The sequence below is a fragment of the Lontra canadensis genome, unplaced genomic scaffold (assembly GCF_010015895.1).
Source record: "Lontra canadensis isolate GAN:19392208 unplaced genomic scaffold, GSC_riverotter_1.0 scaffold170, whole genome shotgun sequence".
In the NCBI taxonomy this organism is placed as follows: Eukaryota; Metazoa; Chordata; class Mammalia; order Carnivora; family Mustelidae; genus Lontra; species Lontra canadensis.
Genome location: NW_022631164.1, coordinates 1944108 through 1969456, shown reverse-complemented (window position 1 = coordinate 1969456; position 25349 = coordinate 1944108). Strand labels below are relative to the sequence as shown.

The 25349-nt window shown below is 38.5% G+C and overlaps 1 protein-coding gene across 4 annotated transcripts in view; it reads left to right on the top strand.

Moving 5' to 3' along the window:
* The window catches only part of BABAM2 (BRISC and BRCA1 A complex member 2), a 401243-nt gene that overhangs the window by 27698 nt on the left and 348196 nt on the right, over positions 1-25349 (top strand). For all 4 annotated transcript variants that reach the window (XM_032845827.1, XM_032845824.1, XM_032845825.1 and 1 more), the window contains exon 3: positions 12874-12950. In XM_032845827.1, coding sequence (XP_032701718.1) covers positions 12874-12950 — 77 coding nt within the window. The remainder of the gene's footprint in view (positions 1-12873; positions 12951-25349) is intronic.

Below are 25349 nucleotides of genomic sequence, written 5' to 3'. Positions count from 1 at the left end.
GCAAGCCATAAAACAAAAAATAATAAATTCAAATACACTAAAAAAAATCCTGACCAGTTTAAAAAAAAAACAAAACAAAAAAAGGAAAACCTATTTCTTATTTGTGTATAATGTATATACATATATACGTATATATATAGTTACTTCCCTTTTATGGGTCAGTAACCCACCCTGGGTTGAAAGAAAATTTTGTTTATGTTTTAGCTATAGGCAGAAGATACATGAATCTTAAATCTAGCAGAATGTATGCAACGGTTACCTTTTCTGCTTTTTAAAAAAATTTTTTCTAAAGATTTCATTTTTTAAATAATATACATATATATATTTTATTTCTTTTCAGCACAGAATTCATTTTTTATGCACCACCCCCAGTGCTCCATGCAATACGTGCCCTCCATAATACCCACCACTGGCTCCCCCAACCTCCCACCCCCTGCCCTAAAGATTTCATTTTTATTTCTTCTCTACACCCAGCATGGGTCTCAAACTCATGACCCTGAGATCAAGAGTCACATGCTCTGGCAACTGAGCCAGAGAGGCGCCCCGTTTTTTGTTTTTTGTTTTTTTTTTTTTCTTTTTAAGTGTAACACCTACAACTGAATGAAGTGTTCAAGAAATAGTTTTGACCAGTGTGGAGTGGAGTACTATTGTCTTCATTTTTCTGGAAGCCACATTCTGTGAGGTTGTGTTAGATAGAACTGTGTGTTGCAAACCATTGATAGATTGTGATCCACTGGTGTGGATCATGTTAAATGAAATCATTTTAGTGGGTCTTGATTTAAATTAAAAAAAATGAAATAAAATTGAATTGAACAAAAAATATTTGTGCATTTCATGTAATAAAGCTAAATATTGCATAAAAATTTGTTTCAGTTTATATATACATACAAATACACACACGTAGATGTACATACATGCTTAGTAGATACATGTGTACCAAGTGGGGATATAAAATAGTGATTTAAAAGTTTCTTACTGTGTGTAAAAAATTTCGAAGGCCTTGGTCTAGACTAGAGCTTCCCTTTTTTGTTTTTTCTCTGATGACTCCATCTAGTCTCTTCTTACCCTATCTACCACTTAGATCTCCCATTTTCATTCTCTTCTCTATCTTCTCCTGTGGTTCTCCTGCTCTGTAGCATGAGGAGCCTTATGGGCTCCATTAGATTTGCTTTAGGACCTAGGAAAATCATTTTATTGTTTTGATTCAATCCCTTGTTAGCTGGACTCCCTCTGAGAATTTTTGTCTGTGGAATGAAGAAGGCATAGTAATGCAGTGAGAGGGTCAATTGAACTATTTTTGTTTGTTTGTTTGTTTGTTTAATTTTGAAAATTACTGCCCAAGTGAATTAGGGTTTAATGAAAATAATGTTTGAGATAGACCCTCCTCTCTATTTTTGACTTCGCAATTTGTGCTTTTGAGTAATCATAATAGTGAGGATCTACTATGTGCTGGGCACTGTTCTAAATACTCTGTATTTGCCAAATCAGAGGATCCTCATAACTCCATGGGGTGGGGCTATCATCCCCATTTTACAGATGAGGAAACCAAGGAAGAGACTTAACATGCACAAGGCTGGAAAATTCATAGTGTGTAATGATAGTATCTCAGGCGACAGTCTAAGAAAGAAAATCCTCCCCCCAACCATGGAAGACACCCCAATACATGGATGCACATTTATCCCATTACCCTGCAGTTCCAGATATGCTCATATAGCAGGTGCTGAGTCTTTTTGTGCTGAGCCCGGATACTCAGTGGGGAGCCTGCTTCTCCCTCTCCCTCTGCTCCCCCCCTTTACCCCCTCTCCCTCTCCCCCGCCCCCGCTTGTGCTCTCTCTCAAGGAAATAGGTAAAATCTTCAAAAAAAATTAAAGAAAAAAAAAAACAACTTTTCTTCCATCTTGAGAAGGCACCTTTCACCAACAGGAAGGACAGTCCTGTAAAAGCACTTTAGAATCTATTAATTCCCCTCTTCCCTTCTTTTCCACTCTTCCTCTCTCTTTCTCCATTTCCGCCTCCACTTTCTGTTACTACTACAACTCACTCTTCCGTTTTTTTTTTCTTCTCCCTCTTCTTCCCCCCCTTCCCTTCTACCAGTTTCCCATCTTTATTTTCTGTATCCTGCCCCTGTACTGTTCATATTCACTCAAATATATTTTTCGTATGGAAAGCATAGACTGACCACTTAGTGTGAAGCGCTGTGGAGATGGAAATATGAATGCAGCAATGTCAGGAAAGCCAGTGAGGGAGTGATCATTGCTGTGCTAGCTCATTCCCTTGAAAATCTGAGCTCCATGCCAAGCTTCTTTCAAGTCCTTGCCCGCGAGGAGCAGGAATTGAGATTGGGATTTAGATACAGAATATACAAATGGTATAAAATATAAAGCCCCCAGAATTCAGAGAATTAGGAATATATCCATTTAGGACATGCTTTGGGTCAAGCAATGAAAATGATGACTGAAAAAGTTAGCAGGAATATTTTTACTGAACAAATTAAAGAGTTTACTATAAAAATTACTTTTTATAAAATTATGTTGCACATTAAGTGTATAGAAATAGTATGGAAATTGGCTTTGTCCCTGGGGATTTTTTAAAAAAAGATCTTATTTATTAGAGAGAGAGACACAGAGAGAGAGAGAGAGTGCATGTGCACATGAACAGAGGGAGGGGCAGAGGGACAGGAAGCAGACCCCTGTTGAGCCAGGAGCCCCACACGGGCTTGATCCCAGGACCCTCCGCTCATAAGCTGAGCCAAATGCATTTAACTGACTGAGCCACCCAGGTAACCCCCTGGGAATTTCTTATAATATTTATTAATGGAAGAATCACTAGCATTCCCACAGTTGGGTAGGAGATCCGTCCAGGATATTTATGTAATTTGTTTTGACTTTGACCTGACCTTGGAGTGTGCTTGACATCTCCAGCTCCACTCTTCCAGCTGCACTGTTTATGGGGCAGGTACCAGGTGCCTCCTGTGTGCCAGCAGGTGGGCTGCGGGGCATTAAGGGGTTCAAGGTTTAATAGACTGTTTCATTAGAGAGCTTTCAATCCAGCTGAGTTTCTGTCTCCTTGGTTTTGTCCTTATTTAAGGATGATGGTAAGTAAATATTTTCCTTCCCCTGCCTAGCTTGACTGGATCCAATACATTCTTTAGAGGCCCGTGTATTCCAGTGAACTTTCCTTGATGACCCAGCTGAAAGTGGTTTCTCTGCTCTGGCAACTTCTATTGTGCTTATTTTCTTTAACCACTAATTTGGCAATTAATCATGTTAATTGGCTTGTGACTTGTATCTATTGTTGTCTTGAATTGTTATTTAAATTGTGCTTATTTGACTTCCAGGGTTCGATTTTTGTCTTCTGATTTACAGTTCAAGGTTCTAGAGAATAGACACTCCTCATAGTGTACTACAAGGAGTACTCTGTAGCAGTGTACTCTTGTAGCAGTGATCTCTAAACTTTTATCATTATGTACCTCTAATAATTTGTTTATGAACCCTTAATACATGTGTACTTATTTAATTATGAAATGTATGTCTATATTATAAAACATAAAATATAAATTTAAAAAGAATGATATAAGATGAAATGAGCAATATTGAAAATAATGTATATTACTTATAATACTGTATTTTCACTTGTCATATCCAAAACAGAAATCTGCAAAAATATGCTGATACTAATGAGAGAAAGGCAACGTTGGCTATATACACTATGCTGTAGACCAGTTTTTAAGGGGCACCTTGGTGGCTCAGTTGGTTAAGCGTCTGCCTTCAGCTCAGTCATGATCCCAGGGTCTTGGGATGGAGTCCCACATTGCCGCTGAGCAGGGAGCCTGCTTCTCCTTATCCCTCCACTGCTGCTCCCTGAGCCTGCTTCTCCTTATCCCTCCACTGCTGCTCCCTGAGCCTGCTTCTCCCTGTCCCTGTGCTGCTTCTCCCTCAGCCTGCTTCTCCCTTTCCCTCTGCCTGCCACTCCCTCTGCTTGCACACTTACTCTGTCAAATAAATAAAATCTTTAAAAAAAAGATATAAATTTAATCCCACTTTTAGTAGTGTTGGTTTGATTTTAGCCACCCTGATGGGTATGATGTGGTGCCTTATTATAGATTTAAATTGCATTTCTCTTGTGACTAATTAGGTTAAGTACTTTTTTTGTGTTTTTTGGCTATTTGGGTCCCTTTTTATGAAGTGTTCTTTCAGGTGTACTAACTTGTCTTTTTCTTATCAATTTATAGGAGTTCTTTATATATTTTAATATCAATTTTATATGTTGCAAATGTCTTCTCTCTGTGGTTTTTCACTCTAATTTTTTTATGAACAGAAAATCCAATATTAATATGAACCAGTTAAGCCATGTTTTCCTTCATAGTAGTACTCTTTGGGAATTTTTGTTCACCCCAAGTTCTTGAAGATTTTCTTCTGTTTACCCAATTACCCTTCCCCCATTGTCTTCTAAAAATATTTTGCTTTTGCTTTTCCCATTCAGAGCTTCAGTTCACTTAGACTTGATTCTTGTGAATGGTATGAGGTAGGGATCAAGTTTCATCCCCCCCGCCCCCCCATGTCTAGCTGACTCAGCATTATTTATTGAGAACAAGTTCCTTTCCTTACTATACAGAAATGCCTTTATCATAAATTAAGTGTCCAGATATATGAAGACTTGTCTCTGGATTCTATTTTGTCTTTGTCTTTGTGAATCAGCATCGATACTAAATGTGATATTGTTGTAGGTTTTCTTGTAGATGGGCCTTATTATATTAAGGAAGTTCCTTTCTGATCTTTATTTGCAAAGAGTCTTTAAAATCATGAATGGATGTTTAATTTTATCAAACATTTATCCTGCACTAATTGAGATAATCCTATTGATTTTCTCTTTTATTCTGTTAACAGAGTGAATTAAGTGCACATATTAGAAAGGAAGAAAGGTTGACTATTAATGAGCTAAGCATCCATCTCAAAATATTAAGATTTCCTGCCTCCTAGTTAACTATTAAAAAGTTTTTGAGCCCCGCATTCCTACTGGAATCGTACTGTAATTTAAACCACGTTTTTGTTATGGGAATACCTGCTAACACTTAAAAATATTCCCTACTTTATAGTTGAAGCCTATCATTTATAAATGGGGATACAGCATACAAATTGGGAATAACTGTTGTGCCATATGATCGGCAAACACATTTTTTTAATATTGTAATTTTATAATTTTTAAAACGTTCTGAACTGAGTCACTTATTTTGGTAATGGCATTTTGGAGTCCTGTGCTAAGAACTGAATCCATCACTTTCTAGTACGGCCTAGAAATAGATTGTAGGCTTTAGCGATATAGAGGAGATATTTGGTGTGTCGGGAACATCATATATCATCAAGCAAATAGAGCCATTCTTCTGAATGATTTAAAAAATCTCTCTCAGTGCAATTTTTTGTTTGTTTTGCTTTCTCGTACCTGTTTTAATTCATTCGTCCCCCTTCCCCCGTCCCCAAAGCCTAAACTTGACTTAGCGGGTTTTGATGGGCCCTAATTCCCTTCTAAGGCTGAGGGTGTAAGATCCTGTGGATCAGCAGTGCAGATGCCTTTGCAGACCACATGCCGTTTTTGCTTATGATTTGGTAGCTGTTGAGATAGCCTGAGGCACTCTTCCAGCTTCTTTGCTGCTGCCTTTCAGTCTAGCAGCTCTGAGGCTGCTTTGGTCTGAGTGGAATCAGAGGAAAGCAATTCTATAAAATGAAATGGTGGTGAATAGGAGCTAACAAGAAGCCACTCTAATTTTTATGACTTCACATTCATGTAGCAGCCCATTACTGTTCTCTGAGCCGATCTTGTTTCACAGTTACCTGTGATTTTATGTTGCCAAAGCTGAGGACTTCCTTCTCAGCTGCTGGTGAATATTGTTGGTTAAGCACCAACGTCATTATCAAGAAAACAGGAAGCTCTGTAGGAGAGCGGGCCAAATGGTAAATTAATAGCGTAAAGGAAACTGACGTAGACTCAGGGAAGGAACCCTGGACTCATCTACTTTGTTCTTTTCAGATGGCTTGGAGAGGAGAGATGGCTTAAATCATTCTTTTTTCCAGAAAGCATATCCAATAATAGGTTCAGTATTAAATCAGAAAGCTTGTATTTTGCTTTTATTTTGCTTTCTCTTGAAAATGCTAATGTCTTATTGCAGAGTACCTTTGTATAACTTTGTTAATTCAGATTAATTTTTGGCTGTCACGAAAATCCTATAAATTGCCAACTTTTCCTGTTTATAGCGATTCCTCAATAATTTGAGTCAGATCTCAGGAACTATGAACAAGTAATAATTTAAAGGTGATTCAAATCCAAATTTACTTTCACCGTTTGTTTAAAGGGTTTGCTAATAAGTCAGTAGTGTTAACATTGCAGAGCCTCTTTAATCAAATTAGGAGCACCTTGTTTCCGCTTTTGCATCACTGATTTAAATGTATATAGTTCTGATACTCATTACTGGTAAATCCTTTTCATTTCCCTGAAGCTTGCATGATAGAACATTCTTTTTGGCAACATTTTGTCAGCCTTTACTTTTTATTATTTTAGGTACTTAATAAAATGGCATTTATTGACAAGTTTATAATTCACATTTTTTTTACTAATTCTGATGGTTTCCCCTTTAATTATTATTATTATTATTTTTAAAGATTTTATTTATTTATTTGACAGACAGAGATCACAAGTAGGCAGAGCAGCAGGCAGAGAGACAGGGGGAAGCAGGCTCCCCGCTGAGCAGAGAGCCCGATGTGGGGCTCGATCCCAGGACCCTGGGACCATGACCTGAGCCGAAGGCAGAGGCTTTAACCCACTGAGCCACCCAGGCGCCCCTCCCCTTTAATTATTGAGAGATGACTTAGAGTGGTGTTTAAGAAAATGGACCTGGATCAAATATCCCAGGTTTGGATCCAGGCTCTGTCACTAACTAGTAACATACTGTGCCTCAGTTTCCTCATCTGTAAAATGGAGGTCATAATAGCATCTATCTCTGAAGGTCACTGTGGGTTTAAATAGTTCAGTCTAATTAAAGAATTTAGAATAGTACCTGCCACAGAGCAAATGCTCAACAAATGCTAGTGTGTGTTCTTAGTTACTGTAAAACAGTAATTTTAGGAAGTGACTTCATAAATTCTGGGTCACATGGACAGCTCCTCAAAGGGACGACCTTTTACAGATAATCATACTTTTATCTCAGAGGTGAGGATAAGAGCGGCTTCCCAGTTCCAGTTAAATCAGTGGTTTTGGTCATGAAAAGAGCATAAGGCCGGGAGTCAAAGTCCATGCATTCATTTGGCAAACCTTTAGCTACGTAGTTATTGACGTATCCATGGCCCCGACAGCAATGCAAGATGCTGGAGATTCCCAGATGACTGAAGGATGCCTGGGTCGGAGGGACTAAGGTGTGGCCGGAGAACCCTGAACATGGTTTCCAGTCCCAGCGCTCTCACTGAGCACTGTGAGACCCTTGGCCCTCACTGTCATCATTTGTAAAATGACAGTTGCTGAGTTTAGTTTATGACATTTAGTAGATCCTGAAGTGTCATCGGTGCTGGTTGCTTGGTACTCTGCTAGATGCTACAGTAGAATATAAAACAGTTTTGGCACCAAGAATTTTTTTTTTTAATATTATTTATTTAGTTATTTGAGAGAGAGAGAGAGTCAGAGATACAGAGAACATGGGGGGATATAGGGACAGAGGGAGAGGGACAAGCAGACTGCTCACTGAGCATGGAGCCCGATGCAGGACTCGATTCCAGGACCCTGAGATGATGACCTGAGCCAAAGGCAGAGGCTTAACTGACAGACCCCCCCGCCCAGGGACCCCAGCACCAAGAATCTTAAAGACCTAGTTGGGAAGACAAACCGCAACTGGAAGATAGGTAAATAGTAATCTTGGGAGTCATGTGATTAGATAGATGTAGGTAAACCATGGTAGGGACAAGAGTATGTGGAGGTTGTTACGTTTAGCATTTTACTGTATCTGTGGTTAGTTGGCTCTAATTTCTGTAATAAAGCACCCAGGAAACTACCTGTTCTGATGTTATCAGGAAGTCCCACTTGATAATTCCCACTTGCATCATCTGCAGAATGTGGTGGTTTAACTCCCTTTGTTCTCCCATGTGTGCAACTTTGAAAATGGTGCATTTGCAGTACAAGATATATTTTTAGAGCATAGTTCTTCATGCAAAACCTCTTTTTCCCCCAATATAATGCCAAGACATTTTTTGTTTGTCACTGCTCTATTCTGTGTACCTAGCACAGTGCTTGACAAGTGGTAAGCACTTGAGAAATTCAGTGGAGAGACAAATTTGAGGTTTCATTTTAATTGTCAGCACTTTTTAAATCATTTAAAATTATTTTCTTATTCAAAGATACTCAATTTGGAATATTGGTTTTTAAATCTTAAATCTAATGGTGTTAGGACAAGTTGCCATTATACAAATATAATTTTAATGAAGCCAGCAGCTTATTATTTAGTAGCTTTTTCATACTTATATAAGGAAATGATTTTCTAGATGAATGAACATCTCCACTACGTTAGTTATCTGTTAATGACGTCTGATTGCAATTTCCCGGGAGACCCTACACCAGAACTGCTCGATCAGGCCATTCCCAAACTCTGACACAATGGAACCGTGAGGGATGATAAATACTAGTGGTGTGAAGTTTGGTGATATCACGATAGAAAGACTTCCATATATATTTTACTTGAAAACTTCATCAGTAGATTATCCTTGCAGTTTTTCTCAAAAAAAGAGTGATGCTCTTTAGAAGACCAAGATAAATCAAGCCATCTAGTCAAATATAAAGGATCTACCTTAACTTTTTTTATATAATTACAAAATAGTCCATGTTCATAATAAAAATCAAAGCAATGCAGCAAGGTAATCAAAAGAAGTAAAGAGTACCCCAGATCCTGTCACCTTTTGGCAACCTTCCTTCTGAAATCTGGTTATATGCATAGACATACACACACATAGATCTTTTTCGTAAATGGTAATCATACTATTCATATGTGTTCTTTGATCTCTTTAAACTCATGTCTTTTTTTGAGTAACAGAAAAACTAATACTGTCCTTGAATGCGATCTGAAATTTCACAGTAAACTAATATATGACCAAAACCAATTTTATTTTATTTTATTTATTTATTTTTTTAAAGATTTTATTTTATTTATTTGACAGAGATCACAAGTAGGCAGAGAGGCAGGCAGAGAGAGGAGAGGAGGAAGCAGGCTCCCCGCTAAGCAGAGAGCCCGATGTGGGGCTCGATCCCAGGACCCTGGGATCACGACCTGAGCTGAATGCAGAGGCTTTAACCCACTGAGCCACCCAGGTGCCCCCAAAACCAATTTTAGACAGAGGTAATTTTAAAGCAGGGGAAACATTCTTAGTTTAACATTAAAAGAATCTTTAAGTAACACGACATTGGCTTATTTCCCATACAGCTGTTTATCTTGGGTAATATGGAAGATAGAGCATAAGAGATAGTTTAAATATTTGTTCAACATTTCATGAGAGAAACCGAATGCTGTTTAGGAGAGAGAGACCTGCTAATGACAGCTTCGTCTTTCCCCTGTTGCCTTCAACTGTGAAGTTCTTGGCCCTCAATTTGTATATTCCTCTTAGCAAAACAGAAACCTGCAGTTAACTGGAGGTTAGCTGTTTTAACTTGGGAATGCTCTTTGGGGAGTATGACCCTTGCCCCTGTCCCCACAACAAGTAAGTGGTCTTTTCAACAATATACAGCGCTAGCTCCAAGGTGAGTTTTGGCAAATTCTTCTTCTGTCTTTTCCATGATGTTTTCATGGATTGGCTGTCCGTCCTCCCCCCCCACCCCTCATTACTCTGGCTGTGTTTCTGTATATGGTTTGGCTGTTGTCTCACACTGTATACTCTTTTTTTTTTTTTTTTAAGGATTTTGTTTATTTATTTATTTGTCAGAGAGAGAGAGAGAGAGCGCACAAGCAGGCAGAGGCAGAGAGAGAAGCAGGCTCCCTAGTGAGCAAGGAGCCCGATGTGGGACTCAATCCCAGGACCTTGGCATCATGACCTGAGCTGAAGGCAGCGGCCCAACCGGCTGAGCCACCCAGGCGCCCCTCACACTTGATAGCTCTTCTTCCTAAACTTGCTTCCCTCCCAGTCTGCTCCAGTGAGTAAACCCGCATCTCTCCATTGGTACTGTTGCTCCCCTAGCCCAAGGATCCCTCATCTTTCTTTCCCGAAACGGACTCCTGTTGGTTTCTGTTGGACGTTTTTACAGTCTCTTTCTCTTTTTCCATACAGTAGACAGTGATCTCGTAAAAAGCATAGAATCAGATCATGTTACTCTTCTTAACACCCTCCTTTGCGCTTGGAATAAAATCTGCATTAATTGCCACCACCTACTAGGCTCCGCGAGATCTGTCCCTTGCTTACCCCTTCTTCTGATCTTTTGATGGTCTCTCCCTCATTCACTCTGCTTGGCTGCATCGCCCAAACATATCAAGATTGCTTCCCCCAGATAGATCAGACTTGTTCCCGCCTTCACGCCTTTGCACCAGCTGTTTCCTCTGCCTCCAGTGCTCTGCCCCCGAACTCACCCTGGGAGGTGGCCCCTTGGTGATGGTTACGCAGGTTTCGGATGTCACCTCCTCCAGGAGGTCTTTCCCCAGTCCTCCAGTGCAGTGGAGCTCCTGTTCCACTGCAGCACTGTTTTATTTTCTCCACAACATCTAGCCATCTGGAACCATCTTTGTGTCTCTGTCTCTTATTGTCTCTTTTGCCCTTGTCAGAATTTGAGTTCCATGGGAGGGTAGAGCTTGTCTGTCTTGTCCACCCTGTACTCCTAACCCATAGAACAATGCTCAGTAAATCTTTATGCCTAGGTTAAAAAAAAAACAAAACTCAGTGAGCAAATTACTCAGATGGAGAAATGTGTTTTTTAACACCCCAGGGTGGCTGGAACCAGCTGTTCACGTAGGAAGGGAGGAAGGTGAAGGGGCAGAGCGTAAAACACTTTTCAGTTCTCATTAAAGTGTAAAGCGAAGAGTACAAAATGTGGCCCAACAGTGAATGCACAACTGATTTCACACTGAAGAAGGACAAGTTCTTCAAACAAACTAGAATCAGATTAATCCTGAGGATTTCCTGTACTATTAATAACTTCAGTTGCTAAGCTATGTGAGATAGGTAGATAATTTGATCATCACGGCCAGAAGAGATGCTTGATTGTGAATAGTGTTTTTTGTATTAAAATTAAAAAAAATATTGTTCCTTGAATATATATGAGAAAAAATTCTTGGTGTTGCTTGTAGTTCATTTCTGTCATTAGGTCATACTTTATATTTTGTAATGCTTTAATTTATGTGTTTTCCAGAAGTGTTTTCAAATAACTGCCATGCTATGGGCTAGGAAAGATTGTACTATAAGGGAAATATTTTACTACCTTTAATAAAATGTGCCCCAAAGAATTTTTATATTGAACAGTAAAGGAGAATGTGTTTATAAAACCTCTAAGAAAAAGTTGAAATAGGTTACTGTACAATTACTAGTGCAACTTTGTTGTTTAGTTTGTAAACTGGTGTTTTTTTTTTATTGTCCCCTAAAGGTAAGAGGAATAATCAACCTAGTGATTTATGTTAAATACATCTGAGATAAACTTTCCATCTGGTTCTTTTCTCCTTCACGTGGAGATAGTTCTGGTAAAAGTAAGGGTAAATCTAATATGAGATCTCAGTTAGTTTTTTTAGAGTCAGCATTTTCTTCCTGAGAAATAATGAGCATGTGCATCTGCGTGCAGGTACCTGAGTGGGGCAAGGGGCAAAGGGAGAGAGATAATTGCAGGCAGAGTGCACTGAGCTCGGAGCCCCACACCAGTCGGATCTCACAATCCCGAGATTGAGACCTGAGCCGAAATCAAGAGTCAGACACTTAACCAACTGGGCCTCCCAGGCATCCCTTAGAGTCAACATTTCTTAAATTTATTTGACTATTGCCTTCAGAGTGGCATCTAGGGAGGTGGCCCGTATATTCTAACAATGCTTCCGTTTCTTCAAATATCCTTTTCAGAGATGTCTCATAGTCAGTATTGGAATTATGAAAGAAATTTAGCATATCTTTGCTTTACTTTATAATGGAAAAACTTCATTTTTAAAAACTAAATGAAGGCTTATAATTTCCTCAGTTGACTTTATATTAATATTATATTAATTTATGAGGTCAGTGCTGCTGTTGTGCAGTTGAGGTTATGACTTGTGAGGTCATGAAAGAGCTTGTGAAGTAAATCTGGGTAAAGAACAAAGAACATCGTATAATTTTGTGAAGTAAGAGATTGGAAAAGAAACAAACCCATACCTGAGTGACTAACTCACTCTCCTTTTCCATTTGCATTTTATCCGAACACGAGGGCAGTGCCTTATGCTCTGCGCTAGATGGAAGTCCTGGGGTGCCAAGTCCAGAGGAAGTGCCCTACCTGTGGAGAGAGAAAATGATCTGGTGTCAGAAAAAAGTGGACTCTTTTTAATATGAGTGCAAGTTAAGGGTCTGTATTTAAAATCTGTCCATAAATCTCTTAAAATTCTTGACGCCAAAGACTGTTTTGGACAATACACCTGCATCGGAAGCCACAATACACTTGTTGGAGAGAAGTAGTTGAAGCTTCCTTGGTGTTTGTCCTTAGAAAGCTGATAAGTTTTATTGTGAGATAAATGGATTATTTGTTTCAGGGGATATCCTATTGTCTGGGCCTCCATGACCATCAGGAACTTTTATTTTCTTTATAAGCCAGTGTTTTAATCTTTTATCTATAAGGAGCAGTTTTCATTTACTTTATTAGATGTCATAAATAAGTGGACTTAAAAAAAAAATCTTTTCTTTTCTTTCATTAAAGCTGCACATCATTGACTCCTGGACCCAACTGTGACCGATTTAAACTGCACATACCGTATGCTGGAGAGACATTAAAATGTAAGTAAATGATGACTCTTTTATCGAAAGTGTAGATTACAGTAATAGTTATCAGACTTTGCTTCCGTTTTTGCTTCTGGCTGTTAGGTGTTATCGCTAGGATTTACCACTTTTTTAAAAGTTTGTCTTTCATTCCTCGTTCTATTCAAAGTAAGGCACTTGGCAGGGAATAAGCTGTGGTCAAAGAGGCATACACCGAAATTCTCAATTTTTAGGCCTATGAGGTAATTCTTGTATTTTTTTTTTTTTCCTCCACTGGAAGATCTTATGTAATGCCCCAATGGAGAGAATCCACTGCTTTAAAATACCTACTATTTAGAAACAACATTTCGGTAGGAATGGCTGCTATGTACCACTGTCGCTAACTTCCTTCTGGAGCCATTGCTGCCAAGAGCCATTGTCGCTGATGTGCTCCTGATCGCCCCCTGAGCCTACGAGTCCTACCCCAGAGACTCTTGGCATAGTTTTGGAATGCCGACAGGTTTCCAAGGGTCAGAAATGCAAATGGCTACCACAGCTGGACTGGTAACAGAAATGAGGGGAGCGGGCTAGGTGGGGCAAATTGGGGCACACCTACCCTCCTGGAGGGGACTGCCTCTGTTGATTTATTGAGAAAAGGTGGAAATCCATATCAGTTTTGGATGCTGACTACTTTTTTAAAAGTTAAATCATAGTGTGGGCCAACGTGTAATGCCGTTCCAGCCGTATGTGTGTGGGGTGTGGCCGGAGCTCTTGGACCGCTGGTTTGGAACCTTGGAGAAGAGCAGGCAAGACCTACTGCTGCTGATTCAGTCCACATCTATATGCCCTGGGTTGTATCTGCCCTTCTCTGCCGTTATGACCAGTGCTGACGCTCTAGCCCAGTGTGGAAGTACTGGTGGCTTTGGTTAGTTAGTAACGATCTCACCAGGAATTTTCTCTCTTGAACCTATTCTTGTGGTAAACAGGGTCCTGAGGTCTTTCCATTCTTAACAAGAGGAATAAAGAATATAAATGTTAAAGATGGGACAGATGAGGAAATAGTGCCTTTCAGACTGTGGATTCTGTGTCTTACAATGACAGGCCACCAGGGGCCACATCTTGGTATTCTGTAGAATCACAAGTGCAGCTTTAAATGAAAAATGTAGACATTGGGGAGGGTATGTGCTATGGTGAGTGCTGTGAAGTGTGTAAATCTGGCGATTCACAGACCTGTACCCCTGGGGCTAATAATACATTATATGTTTATAAAAAGATTTAAAAATTTAAAAAAAATGAATGAAAAATGTAGGACATGGTAACTTATGGAGCTGGCATTATTACCTCATTCTCTGGAAACCATTAAAATACATACGAATTTCACCTGCCCGTAGGACATTCTAGATTGTGAGTGTTTTTGAAAAAAAATTATTCACTAAATTTAAAAGAAAGGATCAAAGTAAATCACTCACATGGCTAAAAATGGAAAAAGGTCAGAAATTTTTTACACATAAACGCGGTAGTCTTCTGTTAACATTTCTTCCCAAGTCTAGTCCTGTTTCCCAAGGGAACCACTTAAATTTTGTTGATGTTGTTTCAGTATGTAGTTCTTCTGGGGATGATCGCCGTTTGTCTAAATAATATTTATGCCTCTGTTTCTTGACTTACCAGTTTTAGATATTGTTATCTTTTGACTTCCTGCTCTGATACACGAGGCATCTGCCTATTTTCACCACACTCTTTATCTTTCTCTTTCCTCCCCTTTAATGTAGTTATTATCACCACTGCTGGTTCCTGTGTTGGTTACCCTGTAGCTTTAACATTTTTCCTTTCTTTTTTTAAGGATCATTTTGAACATCGTATGGTACAGTTAAAATGAACAACCCCTAGAATGTTCTTAGTAAGTTGCCGGCACACAGGTAGCAGCACTGTTGTTATGTAAGCGCAATCTCTGGGTTAGGATATTTTTATTTAGTTTCCCATGAATCAGAGAGCGTCTTTTGGCTCCCCACTTTGTGAGACAAAGATATTAGCTCCTGCCCTTCCCTCCATTCCTCTGCTTTCACCTCTTAATTTTTGTATTATTTTCCTTTTGCAGTGTCAAAATTAGTAACTTATTGTCTGTTCTAAAGCTCGCGTTATCTTCTGTGCTTTTGTTTTTAAATCGCTTGAATGAATGATCTGTAGTCCTGCTGTGGGGTTTGCCTGGTTTCTTCTCTTAGATTCAGCCTTGTTTTGTAGAGTATATATATTGGAAATTCTGTGTTTTAGTAGGTTAAAGAAATTGCTGGAACACAGACAAATACTTTGCTTAGATTTCTTTCCTCCCTCCACTCTTCTACCTTTCCTGGAGCGCTTCTGGTAATTGTTATTTACCATAGTCATAATTTGGTATCTTAGTTTCTGAGAGCTCTTTCTTGCTCTTGCTCTCTGTCCCTCTTTCACAATATCTTGTTCTTATTTTATGAATACAGGGTCTTGAAAGCTTTCAATGAATATAGATTTTTAAAGGAAGTTTTTTGTAATTATTTTAATTTTCTCCGGGGATTGTATTTTTGTTGGTTTATCATCTTTGTCCTCTGTTATTCTAAATAAAAGATGGGTTAGGGTGCCTGGGTGGCTCAGTTGGTTAAGTGGCTGTCTTTGGCTCAGGTCATGATTCCAGGATCCTGGGATTGAGGCCCGCATCGGGCTCCTTGCTCAGCGGGAAGCCTCCTTCTTCCTCTCCCTCTGCCTGCCACTCTGCCTACTTGTGTTCTCTCTCTGGCTCTTTCAAATATAATCTAAAAGAAAGTGAAAAAGATGGGTTTTGGTTGTCTACTTACATTTATGACAGACAATAAAACATTGATTAAGACTTCTGTATGGGTGAACCGAGCTTATTGAGTATGTGGGTTAATGGTGGGCTAGCTGTTAGTATGATGAACCCCTGTGTGTCATATTAGGGAGTTCAGCTCTTCTGGCACTCCCTGAAATCATTCTATTTCTTTAGGAAATCCCCTACATTTTGTGGGGGGCATACACATCTGGTCACCATGCCATTTTTGGAGGGCGGGTATCATAGACTGTTCCCCATGGAGCTTTTTGTTAATTTCCCCATTCGTAGCCCCATTTTTCATTCTTCCCTTTCTTACACTGAATGACCACAAGTTTTTATGGGTTTTCTAGGACACATGGCTTTCCTCACATTACTGCTGCCAGAGCTTTCTCTGCCCTGTCTCGTCAGTGACTCCTCCTTGGTCTCCATCCTGCCTTCTAGGAATTTGTTGAAATCGCTCATCTACTGATTGCTACTCTCTTCCCTTCCTCTTCTCTTAACGTTGTTTTGGATTCTTATTTTCCCTCTTTCATTATTATTTAATGGAAGGATGGTTCTTACAAGGGAGAAGAAATAAATGTGTGTGGTTAGTCCACAGTCTTGAGCCAGAAATAATGTAATTTCACAAAGATCTTACTCGCTGTATGAGTTTGTGTTAGAAAGCATTTACTAATATTCTGTATCTTCTCATAGCTATATGATTTTCACAGGAAGCCTCGCATAACATTGATGATTATGGTATTTGGATTGGCACTCACCATATAAGTTAATTATGTCCTCTTAAGCTACCGCTCTATATAATCATTATGTACTAAGGACTTAAGTTAAACCATAGAATGCTTTATAATAATGGAATAAAAAATAAAGTTTGCATGTTGAGGGTCTTCTGCATTAAGATAAGTCAAGATTCTAGCATTCTAGCCTTCAACAGCCCACAGCCGAATAAAAGGAAAAAGCAATGGATTATACACTATTTTTATAAAAGTTCATTGAATTGGAAAAATGAGTATTTTTTTTCTTCTGAAATTCTTGACATTATTTAGGAAGGCTCTCTGAAAGATACTGGTTATATGATTAAGGTTAGTGTTAGAATCCCTCGCTTTAAAAAATTACGAGTTAAACTCTAAAAGTGTATACTTTGAGGTGCCGCAGACTACCAGTGCTTTGAGGTGCTTCCAGACTACCAACCTTCTAAAATTTGCAGATGGAAATTGTTTTGTAATAGCCGTTGAAAATGTGATAGAATTGTCAAAAATAAATCAGCCCCATGAATTATGAAACACAAGGCACTGTTCTCTGACAGAATAAAAAATGGAAAAATTTACACCAAGAAAATCAAAACAAATACACAAACCTTTTGATCCAGTTAAAACTGAAGTGGAGATCAGCAGAACCATCTTTACTGCACCAGTGTTTTGTGAATCTGCCCACATAAATTCGTTCATGCCAGTGATTACATGGCAAAGTTATCTTACTTTCCTTAACTTGTGGAATATCTAGGTTATCGTTCTTTCAACTTGTTTTCTTTGCAGCTGTGCTTATTTTAAAATTATTTCAAAATTAGATGTTTCCAGTTTTTATTTTATTTTATTTTTTTTAAGGATTTTACATATTTATTTGACAGAGAGAGAAAGAGAGACAGATCACAAGTAGGCAGAGCAGCAGGCAGAGAGAGAGGGGGAAGCAGGCTCCCTGGTGAGCAGAGAGCCTGACACGGGGCTTGATCCCAGGACCCTGAGACCATGACCTGAGCCAAAGGCAGAGTCTTAACCCACTGAGCCACACATGCGCCCCATTCCAGTTTTTAAATAAATGTTTCTGTGAGGAGTTTGTCGAGTTGTTATATGTTGAGAGTAGTAGTGATGTAGAACACTTAGATATTTTATTGACCACAATAATTAGTATAGGTTTGTTCTGTGCATGGTTTGAAGTTCATGGAAACAGATAATTTACTATAGCAACCAAGTTTATTGTAAAAGAATAAATCATTCCGGGCAAATCATGAATTTGCAAAGAATCATTTTCCCCTCTTGGAGAACACTAAGATCTTGCATTGCTTTAAAAGTAATGTTAGACTCACGCCTTTTTCTATTTTTTTTTTAAACTCCTTCATTTTACTTTTAAAAAACCTGGCAATGCCAGACACTTTTTACATATGTTTTTACTCCATCAGTTTTTATAATCTCAGATGTATTATATTCAAGATCAGTAAGGGCATAGTGGTTAAATATCACAAGATTTGTGATTGAATTCTACCTCCTCCAACCAACACAGTGTTCATCTTTAGATAATTAACTATTACTCTCTGTAATAAATATTTTAACACACGTAGTTTCCTAAAACAAACATGTAATTGAGAGGTTATATAGTTTAATAGTCCTTGGAAAATAACTGTCAAAACAAACAGAAAAGCTCTTTGCCTTATTTAGGAAACAGACCCAGAAAGAGACTTAATTTCATGGTAACAAGAAACTCATAAGTATTGATTTAAATTATATTCTATGGTAACTACTAGATAAATATTTTCTGACTTTTACCTTTATCTTTCTAAACACCGGGCAATGGCTAACCCAGGGCTTTACAGTTTCAAAGCCGTTTATATAATAAACATCTTTATCTGAAGTTTCTCATTAAATCCTATTGAAAACTTGTGGTGGGTGGTTTCAACTATAATTTTAACCCAGGCTGAATCAAATTATTTGACTCTTATAGTAATTTCATTTCACAGCTTTAAGTTCAATGAGGTTAGAGATGGAGACTGTTTTGTTTGTTAAATGCTATCTCCAGGCCCTAGCCTAGTGAAGATCTTCAATTCAATATTTGTTGAAGGAATGGAGTGAATGCATACATGAATTAATGAAGCTTAGTATTCAGATTTTTGTCGGTTGAAGTATCGTGTTATAAAGAATGTGGCAGTCTGTTACTTGTATCAGTCTTCTACCAACAGAAATTCAGTCTTTGGAAGTTATTTACTATACAGGGAATTTGTAATTGGAACGCTGCTCTTAACAATTCAGATAAGAAGAAGGATGTAGGTTATTTTGTAGATTTGGAGTCTGTATCTGTTTTGTCTGTGTACATTTCACTTTGCCTTAAAGTAGATGAAATGAAAATAGCATGTAACTAAAATCTGTATTTCAGCATATTTTATATATTAGAAAATAGTTCTGTAAATGTTTCCTCTGTGAATAAGGGACACTGTGCAGTTTGTAATCCTGAGGACGAAAGACAAGGGAGAGGACATATTTCTCCCATGAATTCGTGAATTGACATCTATAGAATTACGCACATTCAGAATTAAATCATTGAGATGAAAAAGACCAGAAGATTATGGTACATCAGGAATGCTGTTTTTTTCTTCAGCTCTTCAATGTGAAGAGGCAACTGTGGGGCAGTGGAAGAGACGCCCACTTGTGTAAGATTCCCGTGCAGGGTATCAGGGAATGTCTAAGTCAAAGACAAGTCCTTGAATTTCATCATTATGCAGAGACAATCGGAAAAGTGAATCTTCAGTGATCGAGACCAATTTAAGGAAAAACGCATGTTGAGGTTTAGGATGATGTCACTAAAACGAGTGAAAATCTCCCAGTTATAACAAAATTCAGAGAAAGAGCAGTGAGCTTTATAAAAACACAAGATTTGTAGATATGGCGACCGTAGTCACTCTGTGTAGCATTTAACTCTTGAAGAAATTACTGTGTGGATGTTTTTGTGGACCCTATAAGTAGGGCAGGGAGTGAGGCTGTTTGCTATTTTATTTCCAATCTCTAGCTTATTGCCTAGCATATAGAGGGACTCGTTTAATAGATGTTGGCGGAATACATTAACCATGTTCACTCTTTGGATCTGGTCATGATGAGGTTTAATGAAGGAGTGAGAGAACTTTGAAGTATTCTCAATTTTACAAGTTCTTTGAATGGCACTACTTATGTATATACAGGAAGAGGTTATTGAAATATTTTAAGTATACTGAGGAAATTAATGACCAGTAAATCAAGCTGTTAGCTAACATTGGTTTCAAGTTTGAAATAATCTTTTGTTTAAAATTTGTATTTTTCATACTAACAATTTTTTTTCTTAATCAGGGACTGTTTGGTTATAAGAAACCCAATGAAAGAAATGTAAAGCATTTGTTTGTCTTCATGGGAATTAAATGAATTCCATGGTGCCCAAGGGCAGGAAGTATAGCCAGACCTCAGAGGGACAGGAGCCTGGGACTAGCAGGATAGGAGACACCATAGCAGACAATCAGCATCTGTGTCCTTGTTCTTCTGTCTCTTTCTCCTGCAGCACAGTCTGTCGTCACTTTATTTACTTTATTCTTTTTTTTTAAATTTATTTACTTTATTCTTTTCCCCCCAGATTCCACATAGAGTGGAAATGGCTGAGCCCCCTTTGTGACTCAGTTCAAGGCCACCAGAGGCAGCCTCTGGTCTTTGAGTCTCTATTCTTGGGAGAGATGGTCCTATTGGCAGCTTGGACTGGGTGTCCACTCTTGATCCAGGGGTTTGATCAGGAGTCCTGGGTTATGGTTACAGGGGGACAGTTTAGCACAGGTAAGCACGAGCTGGGCAGGTACCCAGAGAGGTATCTGTTACAGTGTTACAGGGATTCTTTCGAAAGAGCTTCCAAATGAAATTACAGACTTTTTCCTTTTGTCTTTAACAATAGAAGCAATATGGTTGTTTATCATTTGAGAGGAATGATGAACATTTCAAAGCTATTTGCAACAGAGTGAAGAAGTCATGCCAAAAAATTATCTCCAAAGGTTTTTTGAAGTGGAAAGTCTTTCCCAGAGGAAAAGCCTGTGTGTGTGTGTGTGTGTGTGTGTGTGTGTGTGTGTGTGTGTCTGTTTCCAAGAGAAAAAGTGGAAAAAAAAAAGATTATCATTTTGGGGCTCCTGGGTGGCTCAGTGGGTTAAAGCCTCTGCCTTTGGCTCAGGTCATGATCTCGGGGTCCTGGGATCGAGCCCCTCATCGGGCTTTCTGCTCAGAGGGGAGCCTGCTTCCTCCTCTCTCTCTGCCTGGCTCTCTGCCTAATTGTGATCTCTGTCTGTCAAATAAATAAAATCTTAAAAAAAAAAATAGCCCAAATTAAAAAAAAAATTATGATTTGGATAATACATTCCCTCCCGTGTCCTCAGAGGAATATGGTAAAGTTACTGTTCATTTCCAAGTTTTCATCACTGAATTTAAATTTGTATGTTTTGGGGAATGATTACAATAAAATGAGATCAACCTTAGAACTGCTACTTAAGTGGGATGTTTTTTTAAAGAGTGGTCACACATACACAAAGATTTTTACAGACACATTGCAAATAGTGTTCCAGAACTTCTGCTTTACTGGGTCTTGAAACTCAACTTCACGTTGGATCCTGTCTCCTTGCAGGAGACAAGAGTGTGGCTTGGCTGCTCTCTGTGTGCACGTGCTCTTTCTTACCCGGCACTTCTCACATCTCAGATCTGCCACGTTTTGCTTTGTTTTAGCTAGCCGCATTGGTCAACTCAGAATGCTCATTTTTTTTTTTTTTTCTTTTCCTGGCGTTTGTCCTCTATGATCTTTCCTATGCAGTACTGTGTAGAGACCCTCAGGGTCCTGATGCAGAAACTGAACACCAGGGTGGGAGCCTGCAAAGGCCCCGGGGTGTTGTGGCGAGTGTTGCCCCAGCTGAAAAAGTTATTAAGGTCCTGTTGATTTAATCTCATCTCTAAGAAGTTTGCACTTTGGTTTGTTACTGTCCCTTGTATTTTGCATTTTGACCAATAGATCTGAAAGCTGGCTACGGTGGCTATAGCTGCTGGCACTTACTGGGACGGCAGTGTGATTTCTTTCTTACATTGTTTAAAATAAATAATCTGTTTGGACAGTGTTAACCGAGTAATCTTTCTGCGTTAACCCTGTCCTCCTCCCTTTCAGTATTTTAGTGACTGAAACTCTCAGCCTGGTATTCAAGGGCTGTCACAGCCTGCCGTTCCTGCCTCCCTGGCCCCCCTCATAGGAGCTCAGCTGACAACGATCCAAACCAAAAGCCTACACAACCGATTTGCACGGTGTACTTCTTAAATACCCCGACTTTCCAGTTTCAGCTTTTGTTCACACCGTTTTGGCTGTAGTAGGACGGACCAAGGAAATCCTAAAGTAGCCTGTTTTAGGGGCATCTTTGGTTCCTCACTTGCACTCACCAGTCTGCCGCTCTGATGGATGCGCTCCTCGCTCCTCAGCTGGCGCCCTTCTCATCTCCAAGATCACCTGCAGGGAGAGTAGGCGTTAACTGCGCTCCCTCTGACTTGTAACAGTTGAGCTAAGGAAAGAGCTGGACACTGTGTCCAGGGACTTAGTGTTTTGCATCATGCTGAGAGGCGTTATAATTTTCCTTGGTAGCATAGTTCATTTTACTTTTATTTTTATCTTTTTAAAAGATTCATTTACTTAAAGATTATTATTATCTAGCATTCAGGGTATTTTTAGAGGCTAATTAGGGAGGCAGGTCACCTTTGATGTAGTGAATGTTCTAAAAAATTGCTCATGAAAGGCAAGTAAGAAGTGCTAATTTCGTGGATTAGACATTATCTCTCCCTTCGATTTTGAGGATTCCTTTGTCCTGGTATTTCAGAACATTTTTTCTTGGAATTCTGGAATGTTAAAAAAAACCTTCTGATTATCATTTATTAAAAAATAGCTGATATAATTATTAAAATAACTTATTTAGCATTTATTTTATTTAGCAGAAGTAGAGAGTTAGGCTTATATAAATGATCTCATTTAATCACACAGTGAGTCTGAGGTGGAAATTTATATTCCTTTTTAAAAATATTAACTTTATTGAGGTATAATTTGTATATAATAAAATGTATCCACTTAATATGTACAGTTTAATACACTTTGTTAGTTGTAAACACCTGAATAACTCAACCATAGTCAAGATACAGAACATTTCCATCCCTCCAAGATATAGAACATTTCATTCCTTCTCTAAGTCTGTCTCCTCTACCACCATCCCTGTAATCCTTGAGCCTTCTCTTTCAAGCTATAGAACAGTTTTGCCTGTTTTAGAGCTTCATATATATGGAATCATATACGATGTAAGTTTTTGGCGTCTGGCTTCTTTCATTCAGCATAATGTTTCTGGGATTTGTCCATAATTTTCCTCATATCAGTATTTCGTTTCTTTTAGTGCCACATAGTACGACATTATACAGGTATATGTGCCACAGTTTTTTGTAGTTATTCACCTATTGAGGACATTTGAGTTTCCAGGTTTTGCCTATTAGGAATAAAGCCACTATCATATTTTTGTACATGTCTTTTGTGGAGATACGTCTTAAGTTTCCTGGGTACATTCCTAGGACTGGTATTGCTGTGTCGTAAGCTAACTGTATGTTTATAAGTAATTGCTAACCTGTTTTCCAAAGTGGTTGTATTGTTTTACATTCCTGCTAGAAATTTATGAGCAGTCTAGTTACTCTATGTTTTTGCCAAATTGGGTATTGTTATTATTTTTAATTATATCCATTCTAGTGTATGTGTAGTGATAGCTCATTGTGGTTTTAATTTGCATTTTTATTTCCATCTGTCCATCTCTCTTATGTTGTGAAATGCCTGTTGACATCTTTTTTAAAAAAATATTTTATTTATTTGACAGAGAGAGATCACAAGTAGGCAGAGAGAGAGAGGAGGAAACAGGGTCCCTGCTGAGCAGAGAGTCTGATGCAGGGCTCCATCCCAGGACTCTGGGACCATGACCTGAGATGAAGGCAGAGGCTTTAACCCACTGAGCCACCCAGGTGCCCCCTTGTTGACATCTTTTGCTCAACATTTTGATTGGATTGTTGGGCTTTTTGTTGAGTTATAGGTAGTCTTTATGTAGTCTAGAAAGAAGTTAGTTGTTACTTTGTCAGTATTTTCTCCCAGTCTATGGCTTCCCTTTTTAGTTTCTTAATGATGTCTTTCCAGGAGCAGAAGTTTTTAATATTGATGAAGTCCAGTTTAACAATTTTTCTTTTATAGTTTATACTTCCGGCTTTTTAAGAATCTTTGCCTATCTGAAGGTGTTGAAGATTTTCTCCTAGGAGTTTTATATTTTTAGCTGTTGACCACATATACATTAATTAACCACTTACATATGAGTCTGTTTCTGGACTTTACATTGTATTCCGCTGATGTTTCCTCTCTCCTCATGTGCCTGTAACACTGTCTCAATTCCTATAGCTTTAGCGTAAGTCTCTAAATTAGGTAGTGTGAGTCCTATAACTTCTTTTTTTTAAAATAATTTTTAAAGTTTTGATTATGTTATGTTAGACATCATATAGTACATCATTAGTTTTTGATGTAGTGTACTGTGATTCATTGTTTGTGTATAATACCCAGTGTTCCATTTAATCTGGGCCCTCCTTAATACCCATCACCAAGCTCACCCCTTCCCCACCCCTCCTCCCTTTTAAAACCCTCAGTTTGTTTCTGATGGAGGCATAATACTCCATAGTATATACGGACCATATCTTCTTTATCCATTCATCTGTTGAAGGGCATCTTGGCTCTTTCCACAGTTTGGCGACTGCGGACAGTGCTGCTGTGAACTTCTTTTTCAAAACTGTTTTGGCTATTCTAGGTCCTTAGTATATCCATAGAGATTTTAGAATCAGCTTGTCAAATGTAGAAGTCCTGCTGGAATTGCACTGAATCTGAAGGTCAGTTTGTAGAGAACCTACATCTTAATATCAAGCGTTCTAGTAGATGAAAATGGTAGTCTCTCCAATATTAGGCATTATTTCCTCTGTATCCTTAAATTCACTTATTAGTTTTTAGTAACTTTTTTGTAGGCTCCTTATGTATTTTCTTTAAAAACAATCATGTCACTTGTGAAAAAGACAGTTTTGCTTCTTCCTTTCCAGTCTGTAGGATTTATATTTCTTATTCTTGCTTTACTGCACTGAATGGGCTCTCCAGCATAGTGTTGAGTAGAAGTGATGAAATCAGACATCCTTGCCTGATTTCCACCCTTAAGGGGAAGGTGTTTAGCATTTCATCACTAAGCACAATTGTCAACCGTAGTGTCCCTTTATCAGTTTGAGAAAGTCACCATCTCTTTTAACAGGCTGAGAGTTTTTATTATGAAAAGAATGTTAATATGTTAAATGCTTTTTCTCTGTTAGGATGACGACTCTTTTTTATTCTATTAATATGTAAGTAAGCTGATTTTCAGATGTTGAACGATGTTGCCTTCCTGGGATTAATCGCAGTTGATCATTATGTATTATCCTTCTTAGGTATTGCTGGATTTGGTTCATTCATATTCGTTTAAGGACGTTCGTATCTATATCTGGTGCTGTTCTTTCTTTACTTCTCTTGTGGTCCTTTGGTATCAAAAGGTACAAATTCCAGTTATAGAATAAGTCATGGGGATGTAATCTATAGCATGGTGACTATAGTTCTATATTGCCCATGTGAGAAAATAAGAGAAGAAAGCCAGTAGTGGCTTTACCCTTACCATTTCTCTTTCAATACCATTCACATTAATCCCATTGGTAACAACCCCACTGAAACAAAATAGAACAAAAATCCTTGTTTTTCTTCTGCCTTTGGCTACAGGGCCAGGTTGTAAAAAGGAAGGGAACAAAATGTTT